The sequence below is a fragment of the Medicago truncatula genome, chromosome 8 (assembly GCF_003473485.1).
Source record: "Medicago truncatula cultivar Jemalong A17 chromosome 8, MtrunA17r5.0-ANR, whole genome shotgun sequence".
Lineage (NCBI taxonomy): Eukaryota > Viridiplantae > Streptophyta > Magnoliopsida > Fabales > Fabaceae > Medicago > Medicago truncatula.
The window spans coordinates 1,176,688-1,194,245 of NC_053049.1; the positions used below are offsets into that span (position 1 = coordinate 1,176,688).

At 31.6% G+C, this 17,558-nt stretch overlaps 1 protein-coding gene across 2 annotated transcripts; it reads right to left on the minus strand.

Annotated features, from left to right (window-relative positions):
• Nucleotides 1–982: 982 nt before the first annotated feature.
• Nucleotides 983–5,580, minus strand: LOC25500078 (uncharacterized). Of its 2 annotated transcripts, XM_013588400.3 has the most exons (6): nucleotides 5,160–5,580; nucleotides 4,227–4,247; nucleotides 2,970–3,413; nucleotides 2,706–2,798; nucleotides 2,089–2,228; nucleotides 983–1,566 (listed from the first exon to the last, which is right to left on the minus strand). In XM_013588400.3, exons 1-6 carry the CDS (start codon nucleotides 5,499–5,501, stop codon nucleotides 1,119–1,121), a joined length of 1,488 nt encoding a protein of 495 aa, XP_013443854.1. In that variant the 5' UTR covers nucleotides 5,502–5,580; the 3' UTR covers nucleotides 983–1,118. The 2 variants fall into 2 exon arrangements, with proteins under 2 accessions (XP_013443854.1, XP_013443853.1); XM_013588399.3 differs by lacking the exon at nucleotides 4,227–4,247.
• Between the last annotated feature and the right edge of the window lie 11,978 nt (nucleotides 5,581–17,558).

Sequence of the window (17,558 nt, forward strand, 5' to 3'; positions counted from 1 at the left end):
TGCAGCTAGGTGGCCGATGCTGTCATAAAAAATCGAAAAGGAGACTGAAAATTACGGTTCCCAAAGACCTATCCACCCTCTTACAAATTCTTTTACAGTGCAATTAAACCCTTCCCACCCTCTTTTTCATATGGTATGTCATGGATTATACTTATTTGCTACCGGCTCTGTTAGATATAAATGATATGTGATCCATTCATATTCACATGAATATCAATTCATGTATTTAGTGGATATCTCAGAATCTGCAGGTATTTCTAGTTGCACATATCTACAAATATTATAAATTATTTAAAAAAAATGTATTTTATGTAAAAAAAAAATTAAAAATATGTAGAATTTCTATCTCTTTTTAACAACAACAATATCATGCCAACAATCATAGATTTTTTTCTCCTTTTACAACAAAATATCGTTTCTTCATTTGGTCGTAATATAATATTCTCCAACAAAAAAAAATTAATATATATATTTTGGTAATTTTATTAATTTACTAATAAGTACACATGCAGTTAAATCTGCCTCCATATTTATTAATTACCAGGTAGTTGAAATATTACTTGTTTACCTTCTTAAAACACCTAAATAATTGTAACAAAAAAAAAACCTAAATAATTATGTTTAAAGCCGATAAAATATTCCAAATTATAGATTTTAAAATTATATAAAAATTGAAATCGTAAGGTTTTGAATGGTTGCATTTAAATTTTTAAACCTCAAACAAGCAAACCTTCAATATTTTCCAGTTCTCCCTTGTAAATTCCTTTTACATGGTTACTTTTATGGTCATCACATGCAAGCTGCAACTACATAGATTGCATAAACAGTAATTGCCAAAACATGACAAATCAACATTAGTGATTTTTTTTCAGGCTTTTGAGTTTGTTTTATGGTTTATCATACTCAATCCAAAAGTATTGCAATTCAGTATCCAAATACGTCAGCTAAGCCTTGGCAATAAAGCATAAGCAAAATATGATCAAAATGATAATGGCGATAATCTTTTTTACATGCATTAACTTTTGAACTTCAATGTACTTGTGAATTACGTACAATATTGAATATTCTTTGTAATAACGATCATACTAAACAATTTACATGCTGTTAATCCTCGCAATTTATACATTAGGTGGATTAGACCACCTTCTCTTCATCTCTGATTTCCATCTCACATCTTTAAGTTTTCCATCCAACCCATAATCTCTTTCCATCACAAGGTTGATTCCTTCATCAGAGTACCAACCAACTCCAATACAAAGAATACCATCCTTATTGATATCAACATAACATGTCACGCCTCCAGGAAGCCATAGCACGGTCATATCCTGCATGTCAAGCCTCTCTTCCTCGCCAAAGTAGTTGGCACTATCCGGCGAGCTCCTCTTCTTCAGAGTTTCTGTACAAAGATAGACATATGGAGCGGCGTTGCTGCCTTCTTCTTCCGCTTTAGTCTCCTCGCCATAGATCGGAGTGGCGCTGATTTCAAAGACTTTCCATGACCCTGTCAACTCTGATGGCTTGGTTCTTTTTCTTTGAGAAAATGGCTTTAAATCGAAGTCCATATCACTGTTTTAAATGTAAAAGGCAATAATGTTTTCATTGAAATCAAGGGAGGAATGAAAATAGAAGAACAACGTAAATCTTTTCCTACTAGGTGAGGTTGGCTACATAAATCAAAAGACGTCTTAGTATCTTATTGTTAATTATTAGGAATGACACTAAAATGATGAAGGAAAATACCACAGTAAAGGAATTGATGAAGTGTAATAAAAGAAACTATAAGAACGTGCACACACCAAAGGTCCATGCCATACTGCATTTAGTACTAATGTTAACTACTCGTTCTGTCTCTTTTTAGTTATCGTTTTAAGGTTATTTACACATAGCTAGAAAATCAATATGCTTTGTTACTTTTGATGAAATTATTTGACTTTTTCTACAATACCCTTAACTATTTATCATCTCATTCTACACATTTTTCTCTCTGCAATGAATACTTAAAGTTAAAGGTATTATTGAGTTTACAAAATGTAAATAAGTTCTTCATAGTAGCAAATTTAGCACAAAATGTAAATAAGGCACAAATACCTCATATCATCAACACAAGTAGGACTGGCCCATTCCTCTTCATACACAGCAACTCTCATTATCTGTATTTCTGAACCGCCATTTATGAATTCTATAGTATGGACAATGCGGATCCTTTTGTGGCAGCCTTTAACCAAACACTGGAAAGAGAGAAGTTGTAAAATAAAATAAAAAGTATTGCAACTCTTATTGGTGAAAGCGAAACATTAATCTAACATATATCTTCTCTTGTGCGTTACGAATTCCATGCTTGAACAAGGAATTCAAATTTTAAAGGGCTTAGTTTTAATACCAACAGAAAACAGAGATTTTATAGTGAGTACTTTTATCTAAACTGGAAATTTCTAGGGCACAGCCAATCGATTTTCATTTGTTCCGTAGAAGTAAATTTTAATTTTATGGCATGCGGGAGAAAACTGGGGAGGGGGATGTTTTAAAATAACAAATGCATGGTCTATGTTGCTACTGACACCACAGAAGGATCCGTGTCCGAGGTCCAACACAAACAAATATGTTTATATTACCGGTGTCAACGTGTCAGTATCAAGTCTGTGTCATCGTTTCATAGGGAAGGATCAACAAATCTAAGATTCTGTAAGTAGCATGCAACGACTCACTTGTTCAAATTTGAAAGTTGGTGTGATATAGTACTTTGAATCATCATCTGCACCCACTGAAATATCCACAGGGCCCCTAGAATAAGATCCATCCTGCAATTTATCAAAAGAGAAAGAAACAATCAACGGTAGTTACTAATCTCTCTCTCTCTCTCCCCCCAATTCATTCAATAAAATTCTTCTTTTTTTCGATTCAATTCTTCAGTTACTAACAAAAAACTACAAAAATAAATACGGTAGGAAAAACTTATAGCATATACTTACTTCAAAGTAAACAAGGCCAGGTTCACAGCCCATGACATCTTCTTCCATCACATCACTTTTCTTGAAGTCAAAGGATTCAAAAGTAGGCAAAACACGATTTGTTATTTTTTCACCGGATTTCCGCAGCCCGACTATAGGAGCTTTAAGATCACCGGAACCATTCTTAGCTATGCCATTGTCTTCAACTTGTTGTGGCATTTCACCATAAGGATTCAAAGTCACCCAATTAACCTTCCTTTGGATTTGAGATGTACGTTCATCCGAATGCGACGGCACCGCCTCTATACGGGAAAGAGTATAGCAGTCGTAAAGGTTTTCATTCTTGACACTTATTTCCATTGGCTCCATTTCAGCAGTGATTGGAGAAAAAACAGCACCTACGCCTTTCCAAATTCCACTGAGACTGCTAGCAAATGTGTTCCATGCTGGTTTTATCACCGGTTCCTGAAAGAGTGTCCACTCAATCAGTATAATGTTCGTCGCAATTTGAACTAATCATTTCTACAGTTTAGTGCAGGTATCGGTAACAAATAGTCAAATACATTCAAAACAAGTAGAAATAAAACAATAAGAAGGGGCAGAGTTCATTTCTAACAGAAACCCAAATGAATTCTGGTAATGCCGTACTTGAAGTTGAATGGTTTCTTCAAATTCCGCTACCGTGCTACACAACAATGCTATAGCGTCACTACAGCTGCTATTTGACAACATGTAGTTCTAAATAGCTTATTGCGGAACAATAAGGACTTGTTCAAATTCCATTCACGCTATAGTGACGCTACTTAACAACACTAAATTACTTTCAAAAGCAAGAGTCCAAACTTCTGTACATAGACCCTCGGTCAAGATCTTCAAATAAAATTTGAATGGAGAAGTTTCTGGAGAGACACACTAACTTCAACTCAGTTAAACAAAGTTCAGGTTCCAACACAATAAACTCAATTCATTTCTCAGATCAGCTAATATATGCTTTAGGCCACCATTGGACGATAAAAATCTAACCATGGCCTTGTTCGTGTTCCTTTACTTACACAATCGGAGCCATTTAAAACAAATTTTCTATAAATCCACACGCACTATACATTTATTTTAAACCAATTTTATCAATTTCAAAGTCTTCAGACAAATGACAGATGAAGCAATGATTATCCACTAGCACAATAGTACACTTTAAACTAGTAGGCTCACTCATAAGGCATAGGAATATAACACCAAGCATTCTTCATGATTCCACGTTCACAACTATATACTATGTACCTTCTTATTCCTTTGCATACACTGTCAGGGAAAAAGGTTTACACTATCAACACATCACAACCAATCATATATGTAATTTTAGAAGTAACTATGATTGAAGTCCAACATTTTTAATAATCTAACTACAATGATTGATCGATAGTGTAAAGCATTTACAATGATAGTGTATGCAACAAAATATCAGTGTTCATGTACATTCACATTCAATCCACAAATTTAAACACAATATCATAAAAAAGGTTCAATGTTCATTAAAATAAAAACTACAAAATATCAAACTCCAATCAATTTATCAACTTCAACTAACTATTTCTTAAAAGGTTGTTGTCTTCGGACAAAGTATAGCAAATGCACTAGTACAAAGTAAGTTTAGAGAAAGCAATACCTAGTCACTATCCTAATACATGAAAACAAATGACTAATGAGGCAATGATTATCCACTAGCACAATATCCACTACTTTAAACCGGTAGGCTAACTCAGAAGGGATAGGAATATCAATATGACACCAAGCATTCTTCATGATTCTACGTTCACGATTATATACAACCTGCTTATTCCTAATTCTGATTTATACGCTGTAAAAGTTTTACACCGTCAATACATCACAACCAATCATACATGTATTTCAGAAATAACTATGATTAAAATCAAATATTTTTAATAATCGAACTGTTCTGATTGATTAATAGTACAAAAAATATTTACACCGGCTGTGTATACAACACAATATCAGCATTCATGTACATTCACATTCACTTCACAAATTTAAACACAATTTCATAATAAAAGGTTCAATTTTCATTAAAAAATACTACTAAACATTAAACCCTAATCAATTTAACCCTAGTTAATTCTCATCCCAAAGCAAAAGACAAAAACTTTACATAAATTCTACAAATTTAAAACAGACCCAGATGAAAAAAATCATTACCTGAGTCTGAAGAACAGTTTCAACTTCCATCAACATAGCACCAGTAACAACAACTCTACCACTCTTCTTACTCTTATTCCTCTTAACTACCTTCTTACTCCTCCCTCTTCCCTTCTTCTCTTTCTTAGCAAGTTCGTTATCAACACTCCACACATTCTCCTTGTTTCCCTTCACTCTTATACTTCCATTGTTGTTGTGATTGGATTTCTGGGCTGTGATGATTCTTGTTGTGGAAGATGGTTTTGGGAGGGTTGGAGAGAGAGATAGAAAGGAAAGGGGATTGTGGGTTGAAGAGAGTGTGTGGAGGAAGGTTTTGGTGAGAGAGAATGATGGAGTTTGCATGTTTTGAATTTGGATTGAATGGAACACACAAAACCAGTTTGAGGATTTTCGCAGTTACAGTTTGTGTTCTTTTTTGTGTTTCAGCTTTTCTTTATAAAACAAAAATTATTATTTTTTCTTTATGAATATTTTGTTTTTTTATCGAGTGAACCATCAAATTTGTCCTTAAATTTTCACGGGTCGGCTAAATTCATCCCTCAATTATGCAAAATATCAACTTAGTCCCTGAATTTGTCAGACGTCCATAAATAAGGTCCTTCCGTCCAAGTGTTCCGTCAGCCATGGTGACATGTCGCCCTGCATGCTATGTTGTCTTGTACACGTGGCAAGAAGGAAGCCACGTGTTCAAGGACTAATTTGATTGAATTGAAAAAAGTTCAGTTTTCACTTTTTTCTGCTTTTCCCATTTTGTCCCTGCATTACCCATACCTCCTTCACATTTCAGTCAGAAACATCAAAAACATCTTTGACCTTTCACCTTTCCACTAAAACTTTCTGTGTTCGGCTGTGATTAAAGGTAACGCTTTTCAAGTTGTTTATCAAGATTTTGTGTTCGTATTCACCTTGGAGATGCAGAAACTGCAGGAAATGTTGTTGCAAATGTTGGACAGGTATGACTCTTAATTTTTAAGGATCGTTTTGGCAATTAGTATATTAATTGAAGGACTGTTATGATTGATTATGTTATAATTTTAGGGAATAATTTGATTGAATTTGCAATTTCAGAGCGTTGCACCAAGGAGGTATGGCCTTAGAGGACCGATTCCTTTAGCTGATAGGCCTAAACAGACACCAATGAGGGGTTTTGCACCAGCTTATCCAACTCATGCTGGCATGATTAGGGTTCCATATCCAACCTATGGTCCACCCGGTTCGACTCAACCTACTAAATTCATGGAGTTTATACCAACTCCCGCCCGAATTTCCAAAGAAGTGATGCTTCCTGGAGTTTAATAGATGTTTTGGATTTGTAATATTTAGGCTTATTTGAATTATGCCCCGTAGTTGGGTTTCTTTTTGCTTAACTTGCCGTTTAAAACTTATGACTTGTTAATGCCCCATAGTTAGGTTGCTTTTGCCTATGTAATTTCTCAGACTTATGACTTATGACCTATGACTTTTGCCTATGTAATATTTCAGTTTCAATTTGTGTGTTCTGGCGTTTTTATTTAATTTTGTACCCATATGCTTCAAGGATCAATTTGATATCTGATTAAACAATTCAGGAACTTATTTGATGGTTTTTAATATAACGTAGGGATCTATTTGATAGATAGTGAAATAATTCAGGGACTAATATGATGGAAATATTATTACATAAATGTTATATTTCTGAATCATCTTCAACCTCTTTTCATCACCATTAAACTTGGAGCTTGAAGATGAAGCTCGACTTTCATAACAATTTTTTCCCATATTCCCACCCCCCTTCATTTCAGATTCAATTTCAATAGTTTTGCTTCAAGAAATTTTGTGGATTTTGGCTTTCATATTCAATACGAAAAAAATTAGGGTTTCAAGTTTTTTGAATTGGGGAAGAACTGAACCACTTATTATTGGAGGAAATTTAGGTGATTTTAGAATGTAGATTGCAGATTGTGTAATTAGGGTTCCAATTTTATACAATTGGGGAAGACAGAGCCATTGGGGAAGAAAAGAGCCGTTTCGGAAGAAACAAAAAAAAATTATGCAAATCAATCAATTTAGTCCTTCAAAATGTTTGTTATTATCGGCCAAATTAGTCCTTGCCTATGTGGCGCCTGACATGTGAGAGGTTAACGACCACGTCAGCCCCGTTAACGCTCCGTTTGAACAGAATGACTAACTTGATTGATATTTAACAAATTCAGGGATTAAATTGATATTTTGCATAATTGAGGGACGAAGTTGATGATTCACTTCCTTATTTGATGAATTCTAGCCACTATGCTACTTGACAAAAAAAAAAGATACTTCTGATTTGATGAGTTGTTTTTTCATTGCTTAGAGTGAGTGTTTACATTTATTTTTATAAGAAATAATAATAATAAGCTTGCTTTATTGGTTGGAAACATGTTTTTAATTGGTAACAACTCGGAGTTCAATTTGCATAAAATATAGATGTTTTTATTTTATTTTTTATTTTATTTTATGTTTATTGATTCGTACATTAGTGAATGATATTGGAATTCTTGCTCCTTTAATCATGTGGAATATTTAGTGCATAAGAAACAAGTTAGTTTTTGATAATGTACAACCAACAATGCACTCGACGATGAGCATGTAAAGTCTAACACATCATGAATCAGACGTTCAACGAGAACCTGGTACACGCATCTCTACATCAAAAAAATTTCAAACTACAATCTCATGATACACCAAAAGCTATCTCAAACAACCAAAATTAAAGGAGTTCAACAAAACCATTTAAAATTAAAACCATTAAAAGCCAACTTTCAATAGAAAATCTAAAACATGACATCATTATTAAAATTAGATAAGTATCAATAAAAGAGAAAAAATTTGCTTAACATAATTTTGCTCTCCAAATGCAAATTACACCTTATGATGGGTCTCATTCAACAATAAAAAAATTTCCCTTTCATTCAACTCCGTATCATTACATTCTATTTTTTCTAAATAGCACAACACAAACACTTGAAAAAAAAATTCATTTGTTATGTCAAATCAAAGGGGTCAGGAAAGACATAATAGAAATTTGATTTACTGGGAGAAGATAAAAGAAGTGAGGCTTCTCACTTTCTACCTACATGTCATTGCTGGAACGTTGGTGTGTGTTGAGTACCCATCAATAGTGGAGAAAGAATTGGTGAAAGATGATATCCTAGGATTTGTCCATCTATTTTTCTACGGCATAGAAGGTCTCTATTGCTACTTCGTCACCTCCACAACACTTTCTTTGCCTAGTTGTGGGAGTCTTGAGTTTATCTTGGTTATGATATTCAATGGTGTAGCTTCTCAACATTACATTATCTTTGTTAACAGTGAACGTGCAACTTACATATTGTTGTTATGGAATATTTCTGTATGCTGGAATTCTTTTTCTCTTCACACTTCAAGAAACCTAGAACCAACTGTACATAATCGCAGCTACAACAATTGAGAGAGTATGTTTTATACCTATTAAAATTGGTGAGGGATACACTTTTCTTGATAAGTGGTATCACAGCAAGCTTCAAAACCAAGCGCAACGAAACCGGAATCAAGATCCTCAAGCAAAAGGAGCTGAGGAACATAACCATAATGGCTCTCATTCAACAATAAAAGTCAATCAGTTGGAATCTAGTCATTTTTCATCTATATATATATATATATATATATATATATATATATATATATATATATATATATAGACATCTTATCTTTCATTCTATCACTTTCCCCTTTCATTCAACTCAGTATCATTACATTCTATTTTTTCTAAAGAGCACAACACAAACACTTGAAAAAAAATTCATTCGTTATGTCAGATGAAAGGAGTCAGGAAAGGCATAAGAGAAATTTGATTTACTCGGAGAAGATGAAAGAAGTGAGTTGTAACGCCCTCTTTAATTATTTGATTATTTTAATGAGTTTAGAATATACTTATATGATTTGTATGATTTATAGGATTTATTTTGATGTGTGGTATTTTGTTATGTTATATGTTGGTATTTATTATTATACTATATATATTATTTGTTGTAGAAATATATATGATTTGTTGTAGAAATATATGTTATTTTTTGTAGAAGTATATATAATTTGTTGTAGAAATATATGTTATTTGTTGTAGAAGTATATATAATTTGTTGTAGAAATATATGTTATTTAGTGTGGAAATATATATATGTTATAGAGATATATTTGTTATAGAAATATTATATATATATATATATATATATATATATATATATATATATATATATATTTGAATAGAATATTAAGATTTGGATATAAGAGAAAAAAAAGTAGGTTAAAGATTTTTATAAATAGGAGAGACTTAGTTTAGAAAAAACATAACGTACGATCAATTTTGGAGAAAAGGGAGAAAAAGCCAAGAGAAGGGAGAAGCACCTAGAGAGCTGCAATTTTCATTGTTAAGGTAAGGGTGGGACTAACATTCAATAATCTTGAGTCTATGATTCTGAAAATTGTATTTAACATGTTGTAGGTTTAGTTTTTGAGAATTTGAGAATTAGGGTTAAGAGTGATGATTGTGATGATTTTGAATGAAAGTAAAATTGAATAATATAGGTTGCTTTTTCTGATTTTTCTTTTCATCTTTGCCCCGAATTTGAAATGAAATCTGGTATTGATTGGTACAGAATTGGTCTTAAGTGTAAAAACGAAAGTTGTAGGTATGAATGTTATCTTTCTAATGTCGTTGGTCTGACGTCAAAACGATTTATAAAACTTGAGTTATGGTCAAATTACTGCACGTAGGTCACAGTGAATAATTGAATATGATTGATGAATTAGTATATGTATGTACATGTTTGTAAATACGATATTGTTTATGATTGATGAAGTGTTATATGAATGTATATGTTTATGAGTATGCTTTTGTTTATGATTGATGAATTGGTATATGTATGTATATGTTGTGAATACGATATTGTCCATGATTGATGAAGTGTTATATATATATGTATATACGATGTTTTGAGATGTTGATTATTATTTGATGTTGTTATATCTTGAGGTGTTTAAGTGCTGCCTATGTTGCTGTTGTCGGTTATGTGAAATGTTCATATGCCTTATGTGGAGAATATATGATTTACTTTGATGATTAATGTGAGAATATTTATATATTGTGAACGATGTTGATATGAAGTTGTAATGGTTGTATTAGATGATTATTGTTGATGTTGACTTGCTGTAAATTATTTGATGGTGTTGCCTTGCTGATGTGATGTATTAATATCATTAAGATGCTAATGTTGGTTTAAGTTGTAAGATGTTGATCCAAATTATTGGAGTCATAAGAGATGTCTAAGTTGTTAAGTTGTTAAGATGTTAAGTACATTGCATATTCATTTACGTCGGGTGAGGGCTTGATGCTCTGTAATGTATATTTATACATAATATGTGAAGGGAGAGAGGGCTTGATGATCTGTGAGCTTATTTACGCTCAATATGTTGGGGGCTTGATGCCCTGGTTGGTACCACATGCATGATTAAGAAGTTGGAGTTGCGTTGTCGTTGTCGTTAAGTTGTCATTTGTCAATGAGTTGTTAATAAAGAACTAAGTGAAGTATTAATATTTATTAATCGTTGTTGTTTAAGTTATTATGAGATGATAAATATGTGTTGTTATATTATGATGAAATGATGAATATGTTGTTGTTATATTATTATAAGATGATGAATATGTGTTGTTATATTATGATGAGATGATGAATTTGTTGTTGCTATATTATTATAAGATGATGAATATGTGTTGTTGTATTATTATAAGATGATGAATATGTGTTGTTTATATTATTATTAAGTGATGATTATGTTGTGTTGTATATGATTATTATTATTAAGTGATTATTATGTTATATTATATATGATTATTATCATTAAGTGATGATTAAGTTGTGTTATTATGTTGGTTATGATTTGGTTATTATGTGCTGAATGATGATGTTTATAACGTGTTGAACATGAAGTTAATGATGATTAGGAGTTGGTTGAATTATTACATGAGGAATTATTATTACTAATAGATGAAATTATTTATGTTGTTAAATATAATTAATGAATTATATGCTTGATATTATTGTTTTGTGAAATCTCACCCCTTCGGTTTGGATATGTTGCTCTTCGTATGAGTAACTTGCAGGTAACCAAGAATAGTTGATGTCGTGTGAGCTTTCTCTCTCGTGTGTCTTAGGTGCTCTGATACGTAACGGGATGAGAACTTTGTTATTGCTTTTCTATTCCTTACGTATTGTTTTTGAAGATTTATGACTATGTTTTAGATTGGATTTTTATGAGACATTTATGAAGAGGCCTTCATGCCAAAGACTGTTTTAGTTATTGAATAAATTCCGCTGCGAAGTACTAAAGATTTTGTTATTGAATTTTAAAGGATAAATAGTTATTTATTCAGTTTATGATTTTAAGAAAAGAATGTGACATTTCGTTTATATGAATACTCTGATTATTTTTATGAAATTTTTATGTTGGTAAAACGGGGTGTTAAATGAGGCTTCTCACTTTCTACCTACATGTCATTGCTGGGACGTTGGTGTGTGTTGAGTACCCATCAATAGTGGAGAAAGAATTGGTGAAAGATGATATCCTAGGATTTGTCCATCTATTTTTCTACGGCATAGAAGGTCTCTATTGCTACTTCATCACCTCCACAACACTTTCTTTGCCTAGTTGTGGGAGTCTTGAGTTTATCTTGGTTATGATATTCAATGGTGTAGCTTCTCAACATTACATTATCTTTGTTAACAGTGAACGTGCAACTTACATATTGTTGTTATGGAATATTTCTGTATGCTGGAGTTCTTTTTCTCTTCACACTTCAAGAAACCTGCTGGAACCAACTGTACATAATCGCAGCTACAACAATTGAGAGAGTATGTTTTATACCTATTAAAATTGGTGAGGGATACACTTTTCTTGATAAGTGGTATCACAACAAGCTTCAAAACCAAGCGCAACGAAACCGGAATCAAGATCCTCAAGAAGATCCTCAAGCAAAAGGAGCTGAGGAACATAACAATGATGAGTCTCATTCAACAATAAAAGTCAATAAGTTGGAATCTAGTCATTTTTCATCTATATATATATAGACATCTCATCTTTCATTCTATCACTTTCCCCTTTCATTCAACTCAGTATCATTGCATTCTATTTTTTCTAAAGAGCACAACACAAACACTTAAAAAAAATTCATTCGTTATGTCAGATGAAAGGGGTCAGGAAAGGCATAACATAAATTTGATTTACTGGGAGAAGATGAAAGAAGTGAGGCTTCTCACTTTCTACCTACATGTCATTGTTGGGACGTTGGTGTGTGTTGAGTACCCATCAATAGTGGAGAAAGAAGATATCCTAGGATTTGTCCATCTATTTTTCTAGAGCATAGAAGGTCTCTATTGCTACTTTGTCACCTCCACAACACTTTCTTTGCCTAATTGTGGGAGTCTTGAATTTATCTTAATTATGATATTCAATGGTGTAGCTTCTCAACATTACATTAACTTTGTTAACCGTGAACGTGCAACTTACATATTGTTGTTATGGAATATTTCTGTATGCTGGAGTTCTAAACTATTACTAAATTTAAAATCTCTAAAATTTCACCTTAAACAATAGCTCTAATTTGGGGAGAATGTGCAATAATAAAAATCTACAAGAAGGAAATATAGCTTTCAATCTTTCATGAACATTATCTATGGATTCTTTTTCACTAATGAAATTACACTCCATGAGTCTCTGTCCACCTAATTCCATTTTTTTTGGCAACATTCCATGTGATTGAGAATGTGGATATGTGGTCGCTGTTTTCAATGTGACCCAAATTTGCACAACCACATGCATGATGCAGCATTTCTTATGCTTGCAATTTTTTTTTTGGATTTTCTTGGTCAAAAGTAATCTTGTTCGAGACACATTTAACTATTAATTATGAGCATTTTCAACCGGCATTCAAACATCGATTCACTATATTATGAGAAACTAACCCTTTCGCAAAAGTTTAATATACTAATAAAACTATTGATATTAATTTATTTCAAAGATAAAAATTATACTAAAAAAGATACATAAATATTTCTAAAATATTCTAACAAACAATATGATATTTGAAAGGTTCATTCCACATGGATGGTTCTTTTTTCTTTCCCAAGAAGACCAATTCATAACTCATTACAATATGCCTAGATTAACAACATTGATTTATGCAAGATCTGTTAAATTATTGATTCTATCACTTAGAACAAGAAGGTCATGAAGTTTGTGGAACTCACATGTGTGATCACTAAGGGAGCTATCTTTCCAACACATCCACTTGCGACAGAAGATAAGAAAGTATTCAAAAAGCAAAATTCTAGGACAAAGTGTTAAAGCATGTTTTCACTAACATTAGATGAAACTTGAAAGGTTACACCCTTTATCATTGCATACCTACACATTTGCTTTCTCATTTGTTCATGAAAAGTACTAGTAACTCTCAATATGAACTATTTTACATGACTTTTTTTAGATGAATATACCATTTCCCACTAATTTCATAGTTCTTCTTTTTGAAAATTTTTTGAATAACCATAATACCTACGAAAATTTGAGTCGAATTGGGTCTCTAACTTTACCAAAAAAGTTGAATAACCATAAATACCTACGAAAATTTCATATCACTAATTTTATAAATGTGTCCTGTATACACCTAAAAAGATAATAAAAGTTCTTTTATGAAAATAGAGAATGATGTTGACGACCTAATCTTACTATGTTATGCAGATATAATGAACTAAAACGGAAATATTAGCCATCAAGTTTGGTGTTCATAGTCAGTTTGTGATCAATTTAGACTGCGTACTTGCTTTGATTTTAGGTGCCATGTCTCTTGCAATTGTGTAACGTAGATTGAAGGGTCCTCAAAGAGAGTTACATAATCAACATCCTCTTAAGTTATAACTTAATATTAATAGATAGATCGTGTTTAGCTTGTGCAGGGTGTTTCATGCGCATTTTTAATATATCTCATTTTAGCTTATGCAAAAAAAAAAATAGATAGATCGTGTTTAGTCTAAATGCTTTTTATTAATAGTAAGAGTTTTGTCTAGTGAAAAAAAAAATAAACATTGCATCCGAATGTCCTATGTTTCGGAAAGTAAATGTAAATACATATGTAATTGTTTTTTAAGTTTGATGATTTTCCTTGCTTTAGTTAGAGATTTCACTTGTGTGATATAATATCACATAATATTGGTCAATTCAAGTGTGACACATGACAACACAATTTTTTAAACATAAAAATAAGTGAAAGAGTGAGAAAAAAAATGTTGTATTTTCTTATGCGTCAGAGTTATATTGATCAATATTAGTGGCATTCCCTTTTTAATGGTACACAAGTGAAGTCGCTTGGCTGAAACATCATCCCTTTGGAGAGAGGTAAATTTTTTCTTTTCACAAATAAAAAAAAGTTTACTTTTTGAGTATGAAAATGATCTAAATATAGATTATATGTCCTTCTTGACAAAAAAAAAAGTTTATATAGTCTTATTTGTACAAGTGGGTGTTTGGTTTGACAAAAGAATGACTGGCTCAAACAAGGATTAGTGACACTTAACCTAAATATTCTTGACCTTACATTGGTTGATTGAGTTGATGGTGAAGCTTAATTCCCTTATCGAGACACTTTATCATATATTTATCCATTCTATGAAGTGCTAAGAGCAACTCCAATGCTAGTTCTAGACGGTGTTCTTGATAACTCAAAAGCAAGTTCTTGTTTTCTTTACCATTGGAGATGGATGATGTGGAATTCAGGGTGGAGAACTGCTCTATGTGAAGAACATGTTCCAGCAGCAAAACTGTCAGAAAAAGCACATGAAAAAAGGAGAGAAAGAGAGAGAAAATTACAACCAATAAACTTCATAGCTCCAAAAATTCCAAATCCAAAATACACAACCAGTAATCCAGTATAATCTTCGCAATTACAAACATTCAAAATCCAAATTTAAAAATCCAAATCAAACACTTAAAATTCCAAATCCGAAAATCAATCACAAATTTGAGATGAAAGAATTATAAGAAAAAAAGAAAGAAGGAGATGATCTTATTATTTCTTTCTTTTCTCTACTTGGCGTGGGGACAGTAGGTTAGAGAAAAGAAGAAAAGCTAGATAGATGCTACTGTTGGACTAAATAATATGAATAAAAATCAATATTACCATTGCAATCAGCTCATATTCGACCATTCTTGTTTTTGCACCTTAATCATTACTTGTCCTACAATTTGTATGTCTCTTTCAGTTGTCAGTTTTCTTCACCGCTTGTATCTTTTTATATATAATATATATATACCTTTCTCATTTTTTATACTAAGCTCTATTTAAGGAAACCCAAATCGCTATCTATAAGGTCATAATAGTTTTTGGTAATATTCATTAGAGCAATGATATTTGTACATTGAGACAATTTTGGTGATAATCTTGATTTTCTCTCTTCTTATTGATCAAAAATAATGGAGAAAGAAAAAGAATGTGATAATATCATGTGAATATGAAAGAGAAAGTTGTCAAAAAATTGTTATAAAATGGTTGTACAATTATCATTTCTCTATTCATTTATTTTCAAGCAAATTTAAAAGGGAATTCTTAGATTCTCTGCCAAATTTTTAAGGAGAATTCTTAGATATTTGAATTAAGGTTGGGCAAGAGTACGAGTATCTTGTAAGCAAAACTCATTCAAATATCGATTTTATATTTAAATAAATTAATACAAATATACATACTTGGATGATGATGAATGAATACATATCAAATCAAACTTTTTTAAGGGTTCCATTGTATTCACCACTTTATAAATGATATTTTTACCAACTTTACTTCAAATAAGGTTTAAATTTATTAAGGAAAATAACTTGTGTCCTTAGATTATAAGTTAAGAATCTTCGATGCTTAATTTGTTTAGAGTTTTCGAGCCTATTGATTTAACTATGCATCTTTTATTGAGGGTTAATGACATATATAATTGATGTGTTAGGAACACTGGATTCCGAAAAGGTTCTTACATAAGTTGATCCTATATGACTACAAATTCTCATATCACCATTACGTTAGGGTCACGATTTGATCAAACAAATTAATCTGATTCCAACTACCTTCAAACATAGCTTAATGCTTGAATAATTGTTGGATACACTTGAATGCTGCAGAAATAAATGTGTATATTCTAGTAAGTTTTTCGGATAGAGACTCAATAAAAAATTCCGTCCCTTTTGAATTATTAATTAATATGATGACATGAACAAATAGCTTTTTAATGTTGCGTCTATTTTAAAAATTAAGAGATACTACTTTGCCAACATTCAATGGTTTTTTTTGGTTAGAATCTACATTCAATGTTTAATAAACGTAAAGTAGTATCTCTTTATAAAAGGAAAAGATGACCTAAACGTAAATATACAAGTCAACAAAGAAATACAACAAGTCAAACAAAATCAAACGTATGACTTACGATCACTATTCATTAAAAAAACTTGTACTATTTTGCTAAAAGAAAATAACCTGTATTATTACATTGATTTTTCTACGATGGCAGACCTTGATCTTATAAAGCCACGTGAAAATAAAAATTTGGTTGCTAATATTTTTTCTCAGAGACATAATTTTAAGTGATTTTCGTAAGTTTAATTCAGTTTTTTTTTTTGACAAATGTTTAATTCATTTGTTAGAAATATTATGTTATTACGTATGGATCGAAATTTAAATCATAATTTTTTTCATTTATTTATTTAAGAGTTGAATTTCTTACCATTTTATAAAACAAAGATAATCTTAAACTAAAAAAAGAGACCCAAATTAATATAATAAATAAACTTCTTGTTGAAAAAATATAATAAATAGACTATGTTTGTGCACATTTCTCATCTTCTTTTATTTTATTTTTCAATGTAGGTAGCTAAAAATACTACATGCTATTAAGCCAAGCAAATCATCATCCATTCAAGATGTTTTTATAACGGTATAATATTGTTTTTACTCTCAACAATATCTACAATGAAGGCTCTTAATTTAGAGTTCTTAAACCGATCCCACGTATAAAATAACTCTTTTATAACTTTTTAATAACAATACTTAATGAGTTAATAAGCATTTAGTTACTCCAATGAAGACCATACGATAAAAGATTTAAATCGGTTCCACCACTAACTCCTCATCGTTTACATTCCAACAATACACCGATTATTTTAATAAAAAGTAGCTTGAGATCCACTTAAGAATGAATGTCTTAAGTGAGACCCTATGTCTTAAAAAACTCTCAATTTTTTTCTCTCCAATAAAGATACATATTAGGTACGGAGTTTTAAACGATGAAGATCTCAGTATTGGTGATGATCTCATCC